This window comes from Neovison vison, chromosome 1, assembly GCF_020171115.1.
Source record: "Neovison vison isolate M4711 chromosome 1, ASM_NN_V1, whole genome shotgun sequence".
NCBI classification, from domain to species: domain Eukaryota; kingdom Metazoa; phylum Chordata; class Mammalia; order Carnivora; family Mustelidae; genus Neogale; species Neogale vison.
The window spans coordinates 178,652,157-178,672,169 of NC_058091.1; the positions used below are offsets into that span (position 1 = coordinate 178,652,157).

General features: G+C 43.0%; 1 protein-coding gene across 5 annotated transcripts in view; it reads left to right on the forward strand.

Moving 5' to 3' along the window:
- SNX24 (sorting nexin 24) overlaps nucleotides 1-20,013 on the forward strand; it is a 166,579-nt gene that overhangs the window by 137,922 nt on the left and 8,644 nt on the right. For all 5 annotated transcript variants that reach the window (XM_044263792.1, XM_044263767.1, XM_044263800.1 and 2 more), the window contains exon 4: nucleotides 19,562-19,656. In XM_044263792.1, the coding sequence (XP_044119727.1) occupies nucleotides 19,562-19,656 (95 nt within the window). The remainder of the gene's footprint in view (nucleotides 1-19,561; nucleotides 19,657-20,013) is intronic.

Here is a 20,013-nt window from a genome sequence, read left to right on the forward strand (position 1 = left end):
GAGCCACTCGGCAAGCAAGCCATAAAACCTTATGCAAATATTAGATTTTTTTGTTTTTTCTTGACAAGTGCCTTATTTCATTCCATCCTATTGATAAATCCTCGCTGCAGCCTTCTGCAGCAAGTGGACCTCCAGCGGCTCTCGGTGACAGAACAGCTGCCGAGGTGCTGGTTTCCTCCAGCAGGCATAGTTCCCGGCTGGTTTTAGCCGCAGAGTTTTCCTTTATATTGAGCCGAAGTTTGCCGTCTCCGTATCTACCTTTGCTGACTCACACTGGGTGTGTGGAATGACCCTCATGCAGCCAAAGCCGGGTCCTGGATGGAGAGGTAGAAGATGGATGAATGACCCAGTCTGCCCCTTTGGAGCTGGAGTGGATTGGGCAAAAGCCAAATAAACCTTGAAATGAAGTCCTTGCGAGTGCTGTGCACGGAAGGAGGCAGAAGAAAGTTATCAGAGACTGAGAGGGAGTGCTTGGCCCCAGGAGCACGCCTCCAGGGGGGGCTTCAGGCTGAGCAGTGTTGGGACACCTGGGTGGTACTGTTGCTCAAGCAAGCCCTGGTGATTTTAGAGTGGTGGGACCAAGCCCCATGTTTGTGCAGAGTCTGCTTGAGACTCTCTCCCTCTTCCTCTCCCCTCAAAAACAAATAAACAAATCTTTAAAAAAAGAAAAGAAAGGGGCGCCTGGGTGGCTCAGTGGGTTAAAGCCTCTGCCTTCGGCTCAGGTCATGATCCCAGGGTCCTGGGATCGAGTCCTGCATCAGGCTCTCTGCTCAGCGGGGAGCCTGCTTCCTCCTCCTCTCTCTCTGCCTGCCTCTCTGCCTGCTTGTGATCTCTGTCTGTCAAATAAATAAATAAATTCTTAAAAAAAAAAAAGAAAAAAGAAAAGAAAAGAAAAGAAAAAAGACAAGACTGAGGCGCGTGTTCATCTTGTTGAGCATGCAGAGAAGGCCAAGGGAACAGTGCAGGGAGGGGTGGTGGGAGGAAGGGGCAGAGGCACATTTGTGGCTCTGGTGACCCCGGTGGCTGCAGTTTTCTGAGTGAGTGGCACAGGAGCTCCAGAGAGTGCTAATGAAAGTCTGAACGTGGAGCTGAGAGAAAGGAAGCTTTTAGCTTCGGCAGCCGGGTGGATGGTGCTGTCACATGCTGAGATGAGGAAGGGGATGGAGGAGAGGGTGGCAGCTGGGGGTGGGGTTTTTGGGGGTTGGGGTGGGTTTTTTTGGTTATTTATTTATTTTTAAAGGAAATACCAACTTCTGCTTTGGACCTTTTGAGTTGAGGATGTCTGTTAAGAAATTCAAGCAGAAATGTTAAGAAGGTATTTATTTCCAGAAGAGAGGGCCAGCCTGGAGCGGTGAATTTGTACCTCCCCACCATAATGGTCTTAAAATCCATGGCAGCTAGGACTGCTCGGTTCGTGGGAGAGTGTGAGGAAAACAGAGCCTGCTGGCTAAGCTCCGAACCATCCCAACATTTCAAGGTCAGGTAGAAAAGGAAGAAGCAACCAAAGAGGGTAAAAATAAGATAGGAGAAACAGCGGAGGAGTTGCAGAAACAAAGAAAAGTGGATAAGTGGTTGTCTGGTGGAGAGCTGGCTGCCCAGAAGTTGAGTGGGGTCGGGATAAAAGTGGCCGTTGGATTTAACAACAGGGAAGAGATCTGTGATCTTGACCAGCAGAGAGTGGTGGAAGCCAAAGACAGTTTGTAGGGGGTGGAGTCATGGATGGACTGAGATAAGAAAGGGAAGCAACATCTGCAGAACATTCTTGAGAACTTTGTCCACAAAAAGAGGCAGAGAAATAAGCTATAATCTCTGAGGGGGGAATTTGAGGTTTGTTTTGTTCTGTTGTTTCCAAATGAGATACTAGAGTATGTTTATATGCAGATAGCAGTGGTTCAGTAGAGATAATAGAAGGATGGATGGATTCATGGATGGATGGATGCATGGATGGATATTTGGTTGGATGGATGGAATTAGATCCTGAATACGCAGAGGAGAGAAGGGCTGTAATTAAAGAAGCAAATGCTTGAGAAAATCAAGAAGTGGATTGAGAGCCAGAGTGTAAGTAGAGGAATTGACCTCTGATTTAAGAAGGGATACTTTTTCCACAAACACAGAGAAAGAGAGTTTGATGGAAGAGGAATGTAGGTGGGGTGAAGATAAGAGACATCAACTCTTCACACAAGCTTTGATGGCAATTCAGAAACCATCAGAGCTGATGGCAGAGTTTGACTCTGCCTCTGAGAGGGAGGGTGGAGGAAGGGCTCAAGGAGATTCAAAGAAAAGTGAAGGTATGAAATGGGTACAGGTGGTTCGTCTAGAGCAGTGGTTTTCAAAGTCCTGTTTCTGGCTGGCAGTGTCCACATCACCCGGAAGTATGGAACCTTTTTTGAAATTCCAATTCTGAGTGCTCACCCCTAAACCCACTGGATCAGACAGTCTGGAAGTGAGACCCAGCACTCTGTGTTTTAACAAGGCTTCAAGGGGATTCTGCTGCTGGCTGAAATTTGGGAACCACTGTTCTAGTGAAAGGTAGCAAGATCATATTCTGTGGGTTAGAGCTTGAATTTAGAGTGAAAACAACTTGTTGGTATTGAATGGTTTTTCTTGCAGTGTTTAGCACCTGGGTTGAGGGATGGGTAAGAGATGCTAGGATTTAGCCACAGCTGTGGTGTCCCAAGTACAACAGAAGGAAGGGGAGTCCTAGGGTTGGAGGTGTTTTAGGGAACTGATTATGATGGTAGATCATGGAATCCTAAGCTGGACAAGGAGGGCAGAAAAATCAGAGGGGTCTGATGGAAGTGAGAAAGCCCCAGATCCATGCATTAGAGGTCTCATACATAGTAGAGGGGCGACACCATGGCCAGGAAGGGCTCTGCATAGCAGCTCAAGGTCGTGTGTGAGCTTCCTGGCCCACGGAGGTAATACTTTGAAGAGCTGACTAAATGAGTTCTGCATAGAAATCATGGAAATTCCTTAGAACAAAAGTTGGCCTGTGTGCGTGCTTGCATTAAGAGGCCAGGAAATTACAACATAGCTGGATTACATACAAAGCAAAAGCTTTTTAAAATAATATCACAACTAAAACCATGTAAGAAAATGCTTCCTTTCTTTAAATCCACGATTTCAATTATTTAGCTTCTGTGAGGGTCTTTTAGAGTTCCCAGGTCGAGTTCCAACATGGGGGTGGGAGTTCTTACCACACACAACACCGAGGAATTCTCAGATACCAGCAGGGCACCCTCCAGTTCAGCTCAGTTCTGACAGTACCTCTGCAGGGATATGTCAGATCCCACAGGGTAAGGATTCCGTCCTACAAGATGGATCCCCACCGCATACTTCAGACATCAGTCAAAGCTTCAGGCTCTTACCTGTACTTCGGAGTGACGGACTATGGATTGGAGGTTCCAGCAACCTCCTCCTTAAGTTCACTGAATTTGCTAGAGTGGTTCAGGGTTGCTGCACCAGTTGGCAATGCAACAGTCTCATTTTCCCATGACGCATAGCAACACCGGATTCAGTGGCATTGAATCCAGCTCTCCAGAGGTGAAAGGCTATTGGGCAGGTTTGGATGCATCTGCTCAGACTACTTCTCATGAACTCACCATTCCAAATGATTTGATTGGCTGCATAATCGGGCGTCAGGGCACCAAAATCAATGAGATCCATCAGATGTCTGGGGCGCAGATCAAAATTGCGAACCCAGTGGAAGGATCTACTGATAGGCAGGTTACCATCGCTGGATCTGCTGCCAGCATTAGCCTGGCTTAATACCTAATCAATGTCAGGCTTTCCTCAGAGACGGGTGGCATGGGGAGCAGCTAGAACAATGCAGATTCATCCATCATCCCTTTCTGCTGTTCACCACCACCCATGATCCATCTGTGTAGTTTCTGAACAGTCAGCGATTCCAGGTTTTAAATAGTTTGTAAATTTTCAGTTTTTACCCACTTTATCATCCACTCGTGATTTTTTAATTAAAGCGTTTTAATTCCTTTCTCTGTTCAGCTGTTAATAAAAAAAAAACAAAACTGTCACACTCACAGTTCCTGGCTTATTGAAGGGTATGACAAAGTCTACCTATCAGCAGTCAGATGAAGAGGGATGTAGGACGAGGTCTCAAAGAAGCTTCTGTCCTCTTGGGTTTTTATGGGGGCTTCATGACATAGTCATAATGGACTAAGTCATTGGCTGTTGGCTGATTCAGCCTCCAGCCTTTCCTCCCACCCTAGAGGTTGGGGGATGGGACTGAAAGTGCCAACCCTCTGATCATAAGGTTGGTCTTCCCGCAACCAGCCCCTGACCTTGGGTGGATCCAGAATTCACCTTCATTAATAACAAGACACCCATTTCAACTTTATGTTTATGGCTCTGAAGCATTTTCAGGAACTATGAATAAAAACCAAATATTATCTAAGAAATATATATTTGGTCTTCTGAAGTAGAAGTATGTGATGAATGTAGATATAATGTATATATTAAATCTATATTTCTTATAAATCATTATAGCACCAATTGGTTTTGCTCATCTTATACTCCTACTACTACTAAGGAAAATAATAATAAATATTAATGTTTATTTATTATGTTATATTAGGTACTGCAGCAGTTTCTTTATGGGCATGAGTCTTATTTCATCATGACTACAAGGTCTGAGACAGATGGTGTTTGTTTTTTTTTTTTCAGTTTCCAAACCTGTTTTATTTATTTTATTGACATATAAGGTATTATTTGTTTCAGGGATACAAGTCTGTGAATCATCAGTCTTCCACAATTCACAGCACTCCCCATAGCACATGCCTTCCCAGTGTCATCACTATCCCTCCCACCCCCCTTCCCTTCCAGCAACCCTCAGTTTGTCTCCTGAGATTAGGAGTCTCTTAATGGTTTGTCTCCCTCTCTGGTTTCATCTTGTTTCATTTTTCCCTCCCTTCCCCTGTGATCCTCTGTCTTATTTCTCAAATTCCTTGTATTAGTGAGATCATACGATAATTATCTTTCTCTGATTGACTTATTTCACTTAGCATAATACCCTCTAATTCCATCCACATAGTTGCAAATGGCAAGATTTCATTTCTTTTGATGGCTGTATAGTATTCTATTGTGTGTGTGTGTGTGTGTGTGTGTGTGTGTATCACATTTTCTTTATCCATTCATCTGTTAACAGATATCTAGGTTTTTTCTATAGTTTGGCTATTGTGGACATTGCTGCTATAAACATTTGGGTGCATGTGCCCCTTCAGATCACTACATTTGTAACTTTAAGGTAAATACCGAGTAGTGCAGTTGCTGCATCGTAGGGCAGCTCTATTTTCAAATTTTGAGGAACCTCCATGCTGTTTTCCAGAGTGGTTGCACCAGCTTGCATTCCCACCAAGAGTGTAGGAAGGTTCCCCTTTCTCTGCATCCTCGCCAACATCTGTTGTTTCCTGATTTTTTAATTTTAGCCATTCTGACTGGTGTGAGGTGGTATCTCATTGTGGTTTTGATTTGTAATTTCCCTGATGCTGAATGATGTGGAGCACTTTTTCATGTGTCTGTTGGCCATCTGGATGTCTTTGCAGAAATGTCTGTTCATGTCCTCTGCCCATTTCTTGATTGGATCATTTGTTCTTTGGGTGTTGAGTTTGATAAGTTCCTCATAGACTTTGGGTACTAGCCCTATATCTGATATGTCATTTGTGAATATCTTCTCCCATTCTGTCAGTTGTCCTTTGGTTTTGTTAACAGTTTCCTTTGCTGTGCAAAAGCTTTTGATCTTGATAAAATCCCGATTCATTTTTGTCCTTGCTTCCCTTGCCTTTGGTGATGTTTCTAGGAAGAAGTTGCTGTGGCTGAGGTCAAAGAGATTAATGCCTTTGTTGAGACGGATACTTTTTTTTTTTTTAAAGATTTTATTTATTTATTTGACAGAGAGAGAACACAAGTAGGCAGAGAGGTGGGGGGTTGGGGAGGGAGCAGGCTCCCCGCTGAGCAGAGAGCCCAATGCGGGGCTCAATCCCAGGACCCTGGGATCATGACCTGAGCTGAAGGCAGAGGTTTTAACCCACTGAGCCACCCAGGCACCCCGAGATAGATACTGTTATTGACCCTCTTGAAGCACAGAGAACCCAAGAAACTTGACTTATCTGAATTGTAAACAATTCAGATACATGTTTAGAAGTGCATACAGTCCTCATAAACTGAAACTACCTCATTCTCACCTCTCAGGAGCATCTGTTAAATTATGGGTGTAGTTTTCCCTTGATCATCGGCTGTCCCCAGGTGATCACACCTAGCTGAACCTTGTGGAAACACACCCAAAAGATTTTTTTACAGAAAAATGGGAGCTTTCCTGTCAGCTGCTGCCGGATACCTCCCTGGCTCCTTTTTCGGGGCACCTATGGGACAGTCTGGGGGTGAGGGTTGTGGAGTAGACCACAGCCTGGGATGGTTGGTCAACTTGGCTAGTGTGCTTCGTGCATAGGACAGAGAAGGTATCTAGGTTGTCTCCATCAGTCCCTCTGTTCTATTTGCCACCGCCCACCCCGTGTTGCATTTCTCCTCCTGCATTTCCACCTACCCCACTGATGTCTGCCTCCTTCCTTAGGCACGTCTGTATCAGGGACAAGCCATGGGCAGCGAGAAGAAACGAATGCAAAAGTGTTATCTTTGGACACAGAAAAATAACTGTCAGCCTCTTCTTCCCTCAAACTTAGCTAAGATCTGGAAGATACCAACTGCTTGAAGATGTATGTGGTCATTTCAACCTGCTAGAGTATTAGTGTAAATCATTACTATCTCCCTTTAATTGCTCTTAATAGAAAGCTGTTAAAAGATCATAAAATTTGTGATTAAAAGGACCTGTTTACGTAGAATTGTATTTTCTTCCACCAGCCGATGCTAAATTATTCCCTCTGGCTCATTCTACAGTGATTTGGACAGTCCTTTGTAAAATAAGTTTAATGAAACACTTTCCATTTCCACAGGGATGGTGCCTATGATTTGTTTAATAGACCCAATTTGGTAGGATATTTTTCTGGATAATCAGCTTACGTTTTTCTTTGTTTAGGTTCATCTCATTAGGTATATGCTTGATTTCTTCCCTGTTCCATAATATGTGTACTTGGCACCTGCTGGGTTAGGCAGACAAGTTTTTCATATATTGGTCCATTTCTTGCATTTTATAGATTGTGCAATATATGTGTGAGCCTAATTGCTTTTTCATTTTTCATAGGCTGTTCTTCATGGTATAGACTTCTCTAAAGTCGTAAGTTAAAAATAGAATATCGGGTTCACTTGGCCGTTTCTTCTCCCTTTCTTCTTTCCTTCCTTTCCTAGTCAGTACCCTAGTAATAAATTAAAGGTAGCATAGCAGAGTTGTTTTTTTTTTCTTTTCTTCTGTCTTCCCTTTAAAGTATTCTACCCAGGACTCTGTTCTCTGGGCCAAAAATAGGGCTTTATGATCTGCAGAAGCAAGAGGTTTATATCAGCAAGAGCTTGTATTCTACCTCAGATATCAGCCCAAATAAAAGGGCCGAACTAAAAGTGGGGTTTATCTTTCTCAAGCATATTATTTCTCAAGCACTACCCATGGTAGATAATTGTGGGTTTGGGTTCAGTGGCTCAAGATTATCAGGGGTTGAAAGAACCAAGATGCCCTTCAACGGATGAATGGATAAGGAAGATGTGGTCCATACACACTATGGAGTATTATGCCTCCATCAGAAAGGATGAATACCCAACTTTTGTAGCAACATGGACGGGACTGGAAGAGATGATGCTGAGTGAAATCAGTCAAGCAGAGAGAGTCAATTATCATATGGTTTCACTTATTTGTGGAGCATAACAAATAGCATGGAGGACAAGGGGTGTTAGAGAGGAGAAGGGAGTTGGGGTAAATTGGAAGGGGAGGTGAACCATGAGAGACTATGGACTCTGAAAAACAGTCTGAAGGTTTGTTCAGGTTTGAAGTGGCGGGGGGCTGGGAGGTCGGGGTACCAGGTGGTGGGTATTATAGAGGGCACGGCTTGCATGGAGCACTGGGTGTGGTGAAAAAATAATGAATACCGTTTTTCTGAAAATAAATAAATTCATTAAAAAAAAAAAAAAAAGATGATCAGGGGTTGGATCTCTTTGATTCTTTTTGTGTCTCCCTCACGAGAATCAGAGGGCAGCTGAGCTCAGAGCTCATGCTCATGTTCCAGGCGAAGAAGAGGGAGAAAGCGGGTGGAGAGATGAGCAGAAGGCTGAGGGACAGCCAGCAGAGCCCGACCATTCACTTTTGGGTGACTTTTTGGATCTTTCCCAACCAACAACTTCCACTGGCATCTTCGTGGCTCTGTCTTTGTCTCGTGCCAAGGGACTTCGGAAAATGTTGAGGGGCAGGGCTGTTGTGATGGGTTTTTTGTTATTGTTGTTTGCTTTTTTAACCTTGGCTAATTGTCACCTACCCCCTTCCCCCGCCGCCCCAAATTGACATTGCATTAATAAGGAAGAAGGGAAGAGTGGATCTTGGGGAGCAACTGACCGTCTGAACCATGGCCTCCAGGGGCAGAAGACTGAGCAGAGATTTTGTGTTTCTGCCTAAGTGTAGAGGAGCTTTCCATGCAATCATTCTGTTCTTGCTTCCTGGGGATGCCTGGGAGTTTATCAGAAAATGCCTGCTGTAATGTGAAAATCTACAGGAAAGGGTCCATGTTTTTTGTGCAGTGTGAGTCCCTGAATACACATCTGTAATTTAGTTCCAAGATATGGGAACATTTCTCTCGGTGTCAGATTTGGGAGAAGGGCTAGAGTAGAGAAGTTCTTTCCATGGACGCTGAGACCGGGGTCTTACTCAGACATCCTGTGAATGTTTAACAGCCATGTCCACCGAGGCCTCCTTTCTCCTGCTCTTGCTATTGTATTCCGTCTTCCTTGTTGTGGTCCCACTGGGCTTCTGTTAACCCACCAGTGTGTTTTAGGTGAACAGCTTTATTGACTGCATTTTTGTTGTTGTAGCCAAGAGGTCAAGGGCCTCTTTCCCCCTGTCTTTATTATTTGCTGCCTAGATGTGTTTTTAACTTTGGACTTTGGAGCTGTGTCCACGAGGGCCACTTTCCATTGTTGGTGCCGGTTCTCTGAGGACCCGTTCCTGCATCTCAGAGCAGTCTCCGCTCAAGCTCTCACCACTTCCACGCAGGCTTCCCGCTCAGTCCCATGCATCACGTGCTGTGCTCACCCACGGGTCTGAAATTCCCGTTAAACACTCAGTGTAACACAGTAACCGTAGCATTTAAGCAGGAGATTCAATGCAGTATACTATTTGACAGATTCATGATCAGATTAGGAGTCTTCATGTAGACATACAAACCCAAAAAAAAAAAGATACTTGCCAGGTACCCTATGTCTGAACTACTATGCCATAGGAACTTGGAGACCTAGGAATCCCTCATCTATCTGACTCCAACACCTGAAAACCCCAGTGCTGGAGCGGCTCAGAGTGTACAGTACGTGAGGAAGGAGAATGCTGAATAAATCAGAGGGATAAATTAGGTAGTAGGAGGAACATTGAAGGGACTTGAGAGAGCAGATTGTTTTCAAGCTCTTTAAACACTTTAAAAACATCAATTCATCAACATGCAGAGGCTATGCTAATTGTAAATCTTTCATTAAAAACCAGTCTCCTGAGGCTGTCTCCAGCCAACATCTTACAAGCCCAGTTCTGATTACTACTTCTTCCTTAAAGTAGTAAGAGCACCTTTCCGTAAGCATATCCTCTGATTTGTATTTAAATGAGTGTTTTACCACCACCCCCCCACCCCCATTATTTGAAGTTCTAAATCCATTTTGGTTTGCTTTGTAATATGCTGTTTTGTTCAAATGTGTTCATAACTTCTGTGGTCTTAACTTTGGCCTTAGAGGCAAGAAGTTAATTTATAACGGGCTTTTAGAATTTGCTTTATTTGTTTGTTTTGTTTTGTTTTTATTGGATCATCAGGGAAATGCCTGATAAAATTCTGTTGTTATCTGTAATCTATTATTGAGTCACATTATTATTCAACATTTAACTAGGTAGTTGGATCAGAAGTACATAAAATGTGGCTTTAAAGTCTTTCAACAGTCAAAAAAGAATGGAGTTGGTCAGAGATTGTCAAATAGATTTGGCAGTGTTCTGAGGCCAGATCCTTTTGAAGTATCCTTTTGTTTTTGTTTTGTTTTTTTAGGTTTTGTTGTTGTTGTTCTTGTTTAAATATAGGGAAGAGATTTGATGGATTTATTGCCTTTCTTAAAGTTTTTGTATACTTTTAAGACTTAGTTGAGATGTTAAGATACATGTAAAATCCAAGGAAAATCGGCTATGTATTTTAAGGGAGTCAATTTCATAGGCTCCTTTAAATTTATCTGTGGGATAAATTAAATTTATAAATGCAGTGGGAAAATATATATTGGGAAAAACTAGGATTCTAGTTGAATTCACTAAAGGAAAAAAATCACTAGGAAAAGAACAGCACAGTGCTGTTGCGTATGTTGTAAATATCAGTAAATACTTATGGAATGAATAAATGAATGAATGAATGAATGGAGACATCAGTTGAGCAGTAGTTTTGGAGCTAGAGAGCTGATCCTGACTGCCCCTCTGCCCTCTGAGAAAATTTGCACAGGTATTTAGCCTTTGTGAGCTCCCAATTTTTCCATCGATAGAATTTGGACAATGATAGCCTCTCACAGTATTGTGAAAATCACCTAAGATAAGGAACTTGGCACAGAGTAGGCATTAAATAAATATTATTGTAGTTTTAAGCCACCTTGGAAATTTCCCTATTTGGTAGGTTAAAATTCTTGAAAGTTAGTATGACTCACTCCACTATTAATCATCAACAGCGCATGAAATGATTCTGTTTTTTCCACGAAGATAACTTAGCCCATACTGAGGGTTTGGGGAAAGTTTCCTAAGAGAGGTAATGCTGGAGCTGTGACTTGAAGGCCAGGTAGGAGTTGCCCAGTTGAAACGAGGTGGGAAGGGCATTTCCAGTAATGGAGCCATACCCTTAGGGAAAGATAAGCTCAGTAGACTACTTCAGAAGTGTTGCCTGGAGATATTATGTCTCACCCTCTCTTACAAGCTCTACTTGCTACGGTTGGGGCAGGGTCCCCTGGCCCAGGATCCTTACCAGAAAAATATTTGAGGGGCTCCTGGGTGGCTCAATTGTTAAGCGTCTGCCTTCGGCTTGGGTCATGATCCCAGGGTCCTGGGAATGAGCCCTATATCGGGCTCTCTGCGTGACAGGGAGCCTGCTTCTCCCTACACCTGTCTCTCTCTTTCTCTCTCTGACAAATATATAAACTATATATAGTTTATATATAATAAATAAACTATATGTATTTGAACATAATGCTCCCATATATGCACATTTAATAATGACTTATATAGCCATGATCCTTTATGAATCCATACGTCAAAAACTAGAAAAGATAAATCTTTTTATTTGTTAAGTGTAAATAAATAGAAAGTCTGATACCTGTTTTCCTGGATCATAGCTGATGATCTTCCTTAATTTCACACATGCCTCTAACCTACTTTAGAGACTGCTGGCCTAAGAAGAATATACTGAGCATTGGCACAAGTTTTCCTCATGCGTCCCAATCATGTTTTATGAGAGTTTAAGGTTTATATTTTCAGTATCTGCTGGGTCTCATAACTTCCATTCTAAAAAGTTAACATAATCATTGGCTCCCTGCTGAGTATATCCCAGGGATCCCAGTTGGGGATCTGTTTCCTAGGAGCAGAAACAGAACTATTCAGAAAGGACATACCTTGAACCTGGGCTGACCTGTCCCACAGATGAGCTCAAGAACCAAAACTACAGAACACAGAAGGAAATAAACAGCTGTGACTGAGAGTCAGCACACACATAACAGCAGGATTAAACCCCAAGAATTTGAAGGAAAGGACAATTTGATGAAAACCAAAAATTAAAATGGTGACATAATTGAAGGCATAGGGAAAGAGCTAGCATCAAAGGAAAACAGATGAGGTGGACGTGGAAAAGTACCAGTAGAAATGAAAACAGTCATTGACTTTACCTCCACAGCTTGACTAAGAAGTGGTTTAGATTTAATACGTGGTCACTTGTCATGGTGGGGGGAGGGGCACTATTGCTATTTCAGTCGTGGTCAACATACCAGTCAGATCATGTCACGTGTACCCAGGTTCCCCCACCTACTGCTTACCACTAACACCACTCACTGCCCCTAAATCCATGGAGGACCAAGAGCCAAATCCTTGACATGACCCAGAAGCCCAGCCCAGCCTCTCCAGTCCTGCTTTGTTATCTTCTCAGGCACAGCCACACCGGCCATGGGATTTTTGATACCATCAATGGTTCCACCATTCAGTTTCCTGGGCTTTGCGTCTGAACTATGCCATTCCCTCTACGCATCAGCTCGCGTGTCCTCCAGTTCCAGGATCACCTTGCCAGGGAAGCATTCCTTCTCCTAAGGGGCTCATACAGTGCTTCCTTACGAACGTTTTAAAAAACAGCTAGCTATGTCCCTGCAAAGTCCTGATTTCAGTTTGTAACCCCACATTTATGACTGTGGTTATTTGAACACTGTTCATTTTCCTCACTGGACCGCACGTCCTGAGTGGGCAGGACCACGTTTCTTTGGCCAACCACTGCGCCAGTGGTTGGACCTAGGAGGTGTTAGAGAAATGTTCCAGAAATACACAGAACATAAATTTTGATGTTAAAATAGCTCAAAAGATGGTTGATGTTTCTGTTTCTCTTGTTCCACAATTAGTTTTGTCTTTTTAGCTATATTATCAGAAACGGTATTTCTTCTTTCAAATCTGTCTTGAGCCGTATTACAGTATTTCTTTGCACAGACTTTTTTTTTTTTTTTTTTTTTTGCCATTTTATATAGGCCCTTGTCAGCATTCAGCTTTTGGTGCAGGTCCTCAGATTCTTTGCAAGATAGACCATAAAACCCTAAGAAACCACAGCAGCTGAACTCGTTGAATAGTGCAGTTTTTTTTCCAGGCACAGAATTAGGTGCATCTTAACAATGGTGTCACCTACACACGGAAGGAAAGAACGGGGCATTCTTCAGATCCACCTATGATTTAGACTTTTTAGGTGGCCATCTGACTTTTTAAAAGTATTCCTTTGATAACCTTACTGTGGCTCATTTGGTGAGATTGTGAGCGAAGGCTGGGGCGGGGGGTTGAGCAGAAGCCTGCAGACTGCGAAGGCTCTGTGCACCGGGAGGCTTCCGTCCCTGAGGACAGGGACACCACCGCCCAACTTACTTCAGTGAGGAGGCATTGATTTTCTCGCTTTCTGTTCTTCCCTGCACCTCTGAAGCAGGTGTGCTAGGAAGCAGCTTTCCTGGTGGGCAGAGGAAAAACCGTCATGAACTTTGTCACCCCCACGATCGGGCATTTCAAACCCAACTAGGTAGAAGAGGAACAAGGCTTTAAAGACTCCTGAAAAACCTCCCAACTTGGTTCAGCGTTCTGGGCCGTTGTGACAGAGAGGTTCCCCACAGTTTGCAACAATCCTTGATAGACAATGGGACAGAAATGTGTGTTTTGGTTTTTTTTCTTCTTTCCTGTTTTGAGGAGAGAATAAAAGGATCAAATCGGTGAAAACAATGCAGCTTTGCGCAGCAGTCTGGGAAGGTTAGCAAAGTGGTCTTGTCCAAGTTTCCAACAAGATGTTCCGTTCCTGTTATAATTGGCTCCTGGGTAGGTTTGGACCTAACTAGAATGCCAACGTTCGATTTTACCGTGTCCTCGGTGGACACGTGTCACCGTTTATGCTCGCCTTAGTGACAATTTTCTAAAATGGAAACTCGTGGGAAATCATTACAGTGTTTATATGTCTCCCTTGTCGGACAGCGTTATCCTGTGATATTTTACCAGTGTTTTCCACTGCATGATGGCATCTAGCGAAGGTTAAGGCAGAACAGGTCCCTCTGTAATTTTGTGACTGCATTTTACTTACTGAAGAAGAAAAGATAACTGACAATTAAGTATTTGGGATGTCACAGAAAGAACATGTGCAACTAATCAATGGTATCCTTTGGGAACATGATTTTATAAAGCTGATAAGGTAGAAAAATCGGGATTTTGTGATTTGTGTTACATGATGATAATTGCACCTTTTCAATAAAAAAGACATTTCTCCTCGAGTAAACATTGAGCTTGCAGGGGATGCCGGTAGAAATGCTCTTGTTTTTCTGCCCCCATCCAGGCAATTTTTTTGGAAATGTTGTAGACCAGGAGATTTTTTTCAACATTCTTTTAGAGTGATGTTTCTGAAGGAATATCTGGTGTGTTTTTAAGGAAAGTCATTTATTATCTTGAAAGCAAGTAACACTATATGAAGAATAATAATTATTTTTTGCTTAGTACAAGGTACAGTTTCCTAGTTTTAATGTTTATCAGAGCTGGATACAGTAATAACAGTCTGTTATATAGTATATCACACACTAGTTACAGTTCTTTATTTAACCCCATTTCTCATGTGCATCTTAATAATAATAATAATAATAACAACCTGGTTTTTAGTCTACATTACTCCCAAGGGATAAACATGGAAATTTCTTTGATGCATTCTTTTGTTCGTTCTCTTGCTTCTCCCATGTGCATGTGTATCAAAGAGCAACTAAAAGACATTCAGAACCCGGCTTTTTTTTTCTTCTTCTTTTTTAAGATTTTATGTATTTATTTGACAGAGAGAGACAACAGCAAGAGAGGAAACACAAGCAGGGGGAATGGGAGAAGGAGAAGCAGGCTTCCAACTGAGCATAGAGCCCGATGCGGGGCTCGATCCCAGGACCCTGGGATCATGACCTGAGCTGAAGGCAGACACTTAACAACTGAGTGGCTCAGGCGCCCCGGAACCCAGGCTTTTCTAGAAGCTCTTGCAATGCAGGTTTTCCCATTCATGGGAGACTTTCTCTTGTTTTTTGCAATGGCTTCAGTTAGATATAGACACCTTCTTTGCTGGCTCGGACATTCCTTTCTTACTGTCCCAACAACCTGGGAAATCTCCACTCTCCTTAAAAAACATTAGTTAACTAAAAGACCATGCTCCTGGGCCCTGGAACACCTCATTCCATGCTCAGTACCTGCTGTTGGGGTGACCTTTTCTAACAGAAACGATTTTGAATCTTCTTTTCATTTTCATTGCTCCCCTGTAGGCCTTACTGCATTTATTCTTATTTCTCTTTGGGGGCCAGATAATATTGCATTAAGTGGAGCAAGAGGATTGCTCAGCTCATTTTTCTATACCTTCCAGAAGCAACACTTTTTGCTGACCTACCGCTTGAGACCAACAACACTTGTATATAAACAGCTACTCTTCATCTCACACCTGGGTACTTAATTCTGCCTCATGTAGTATTTGACTCAGGACTTAACACCTGTAAAATTTGATTTTTTTTTAAAGATTTTATTTATTTATTTGACAGAGAGAGATCACAAGTAGGCATAGAGGCAGGCAGAGAGAGAGAGAGGAGGAAGCCGGCTCCCTGCTGAGCAGAGAGCCCGATGCGGGACTCGATCCCAGGACCCTGAGATCATGACATGAGCCGAAGGCAGCGGCTTAACCCACTGAGCCACCCAGGTGCCCTGTAAAATTTAATTTAATGGGATTTTTTTTTCTGATTTTTTTTCTTGAATTGGTCATATTCATTTTGAATTCTGATGTTTTACTATATAAATTCGTTGTCCAGCCATGGGTCCAAAGTTGGATCTAGTGTTGGAACTCTACCATTAATTGATTAGACAGTCTGGGACCCATCACTGCCCTGTGTTTCAGAATGCTCTTCTCCTAATAAATGTAGGGTACTTGTGCCTCCTTGGCTGGACTCTGACCTGGCAGTGATAGACTTTATTTTTTTTTTTTTTAAGATTTTATTTATTTGAGAGAGAGATAAAGAGAATGAGAGGGTGAAGGTCAGAGGGAGAAGCAGATCCCCACTGAGCAAGGAGCCCGATGTGGGACTCGATCCCGGGACTGTAGGATCATGACCTGAGCCGAAGACAGTTGCTCAACCACCTGAGCCACCCAGGGGCCCCCCTGGCAGTGATAGAGTTTAAATAATATTTTCTCCATGTTTTGCTAACTTTGGGAACCATCAACAGTAGCCATGAATATGATTGACTGTCTAAATTCAATGCAGTGGTAGATATTTGACCTACCTGAAAGAATCCTGCAGCCGGGTACTCTCCGGCCAGACACATATTTTCAACCACAGCCCGGGGCTGAAAACACTAATGAATTCCAGTCACAAGGCACCGCACACTCCAGTGGGGTCGTAATCGACAAGAGAGGTAGAAATCTACAACGGGAAGGCTTTGGGGGGCTGGCTGGCATCCAGCACAGGCCCGGCAGTGAGGGCTTCAGGCGCCAGGCCAAGCAAAGAGGGTGCCCAGCAGCGTTGCTGCCGCACTGAAACAGGTGTCCTTGGCGGGGCTGTCAGGGCTCTTGAACCCTCCGCCACCGTCAGCACAATTATGTATGGATGCATATTTTTCAGCCAGCGAGATTCTCAGCTTTTATCCATTTTCCAAAGGGATCCATGAATCATAGAGGATTAGGAAGCCCTGTTTGCTGGATGGACAATAATCCAAACTTCCAAAACCGATAAAATAGGCTGTTGAGGATTGATAGAACTAAGAGATTGTAAGGAAACAGTGAACATTTATTGAATGCTAAGTGTGCACCAGAGACTCTTGCGGACATTGTCTTACCCTCACAGTGACCCCACGAGGTGGCTGGGGGTGTGGGAACCCAGCTCTGGCTCTAAAGCCCTGTACTTCCTACCACACCATCTTGCCTCTAAAAAATGGAAATGACTAACGAGTGAAAGTTAATAAAAAATCATGGTACACAAGCTAGGACAAAAGGGAAATAGGATTTGACATTCAAAATATAATTTATATATATTTGTATTTATTATATTTATATAAATTTTTATTTGTTTGTTTATATTTATTTACCTGTTGGATAAAGTTGGGCAGTTAGACCAGACCAGGGTCCCAAGAAGATGGAGTGGACGAGGGTGCAGCTTTAAGAGGGAGGGATCTTCTTGAGGGAAAGCTTCTCAAGAAGGAGGAGAAGATGGGGCGCCTGGGTGGCTCAGTCAGTTAAGTGTCTGCCATCAGCTCAGGTCACAAACCCAGGTTCCTGGGATCGAGCCCCGGGGCAGGCTCCCTGCTCAGTGGGGATCCTGCTTTTCCCTCTCCACACAGCTTGTGCTCTCTCTATCTCTGTCTCTCTCTCTCAAATAAATAAATACAGTCGAACTGTAAATCCTGAAATCCATATTGGTGACTTTCTTATGAAAAATATTTGAGAATTTTCAGGGACTATTCAATGAAAATTCTCACAAATTTCTGGAGTTTTATATATATATATATATATATATTTTCTTTTCTTTTCTTTTTTCCCCCAGTATGTCTTACCTAAAAAAATGTGATCATCTCTTTGGAGTGTTTCATTCGGGGAGGCTGGACAGGATTAATTCCCATCCTGGTGTTGCAGTGTAAACAGCTTTTTGCCTGTCTTTTGTCATTAATGATCATGCCGTAGATGTAGCCAGTGCATTGTAAGCCGATCTGTCAAGGCAAATAAACAATTCACCTTGTTAAAATTCCCTAAATCTTGCATTAATAAAACCAAACTAACCCCCTGAACACTCAAGAGATGTCTTCCTCCATACTGCAGTGATGGATGACATGTCTAAGGATCCTGGAAATTAAGTAGTTCAGGTCATTAAAAGTGTCCCACACTTGTTATTGATTTAATTTATTTTAAAAGGTGGGGGTGGAGATAAGAGTGTTACCCCCCCATTATTTTTTTTTTTTTTACATCTGAAAGCCACTTGTACACATAATGAAAACTATTGCCTAGGTGAACAGCTCTGTTTTTGTTACAACATTAAGCTTTATTATTCAAATAGATGTTGTGTCATTCTCCTAAACCATGTCAAGAAACATGGAGATAATCATTACAACTTACTTTATGGCAAAAATTCCCTGGAGCTTCATATATACAGTGATATAGTGATTCTTACAATCCTTGAGTTGTGGGCACTGAAATAATGACCTTATGGGCACCCCCCAAATTTCCCCGAGTAGATGGAAATTCAGAAGGTCAGTGAAAATAGTAATGAAAGCATGCCTCTAGGAAGAAGAGCTTTTTTCTATTTTATGCACTTTTTTTTGGTTCCCTACGTTCTATTGCCTTTCCTTAAGCCTCAGTAGGTAAGGAATAGGAAGAGACCGAGACAGAGCTGGGTTTTCAGATGCCTCCTCTCCAGAAACCGAACATCAGGAGGCTTGAGCACTGGTGTAGCTTGGGTCTCAGCCTGCCTCCCTCATTCCATTCACATGTCCCGAACTGGGTAACTATTTTAAAACTCTGCTAGAGAGGGGACCACGCAGTATGTAAATTATGACAGAAAGCAATAGGCTATATAGAATCGCATATTTCAGAATATCCATAATTTGACCTTTTTGTCCTTGGTGCCTCATGCATCACATTGCATAGCTGTGCCTGATCACGGTGTGGGTGACGCCTCAGCATCCCTTCTCATCGTTCTTTAAACAACACGTGGCAGGAGGACCACGGTAAATGATAGAAATGACCTTTGAAAATAATTCTCTTACTTTCCGAGACTATCATGCAATCTTTGATGTTTTTTCCATGATCTTCGTAAAAATAATAATAAAAAAAAAAACTGGGGGAGAGTGGTGGGAGAGAGGGGCGACTGTTTAATCAGAACATACACTGGGGCTCTCTTTTTTGAACACAGATGCCCACGAAAATGCACTTGCACTTGCGTGACTCGGAGAGCCAAGAGCAGGCATGGTTATGCCATCGTCCCAGCTCTTTAACAGAGCTCCCTAAATGGAAGAACCATATAGATTTTTTTTTTTAAGTATATACACTGATTTACACTTAGGGGGAGAGTTATTACTGACCCTTTAAGTGGAGCTGTCCAAAGGGCCATAAATGTCACTTGATCCAAATGCCAAAAGCGGTGACAGCCGAGGGATCTTGGCTAAATCTTCCAGTTAAAAAAGTCATGTGTAGTATTTTCTAAACAATGTGGTCTTTTGTAGACACACACACACACACACAAACACACACACACACACACACACACCCCGACCACTTAATCACCCAGTAAGGAAAATTTGATGCACGTTTCTTAGCAGTATTATTGATGCTCCCAGGTTTTTAAAATCCTCTCCTCAGAACCTCCACGAAGGCAAGAATTCTGTCTACCTGGTGGCCAGCTGCCTCTCCTCCTAGTCAGCAGCTGATGCGTGCTAGATGATCCACAAATGCTGGTTGGGTGACAGGGTAGATAAAAAAGAGCATTTGGGAACACTGAAGAGTGTGCCTGTCTCCTGAATTCTTGGTGGGTGAGATGGGGACCCCCCCCCCCACCAACCCTTACAGACTGTGATAATGATGCTGGGAAGAACTGAGGTGGGTGGTCATGACTTCTGACATAGTTCATTTGATTATTGGTTGCTTAGTAAATTTCGCTTTCTAGATTCTCTTTTCTCCTTTCACAGGCTGTCATTCTGGAAAATGAAGAGCTTCCCAAACTGTTCCTTGATTTCCTAAACGTGCGACACTTGCCCTCGCTACCAAAGGCAGAGAGTTGTGGGTAAGAGGTGTTGTTCCCCTATCAGACGTGTATCTGAAACTACCCTACAGTTGCTAGTTGGCCTCACCAATAACCACTGCCCCCCACCCTTGGGTGGTGCTGGAAGGGCCCCCCTGGTCACACCCGTTCTCTCCCAGGGGACAGCACTCCCTCGCCCCCTGCCTGTGGTCAAAGGAATTCCTCTGTGGTCTTCACCGGTATATTGTGGCCAATATATTGCCGCGGTATATTGCAGCTCAGGTTTAGACTTAAGGAATTGACTTATTAAAATATGCTGCTTCCTGGAGTGATGTTACATGGTGGGAATTTTGAATCTAGATAGCCTATGGACGGACTAATATATCTTTTTGTGGGTAC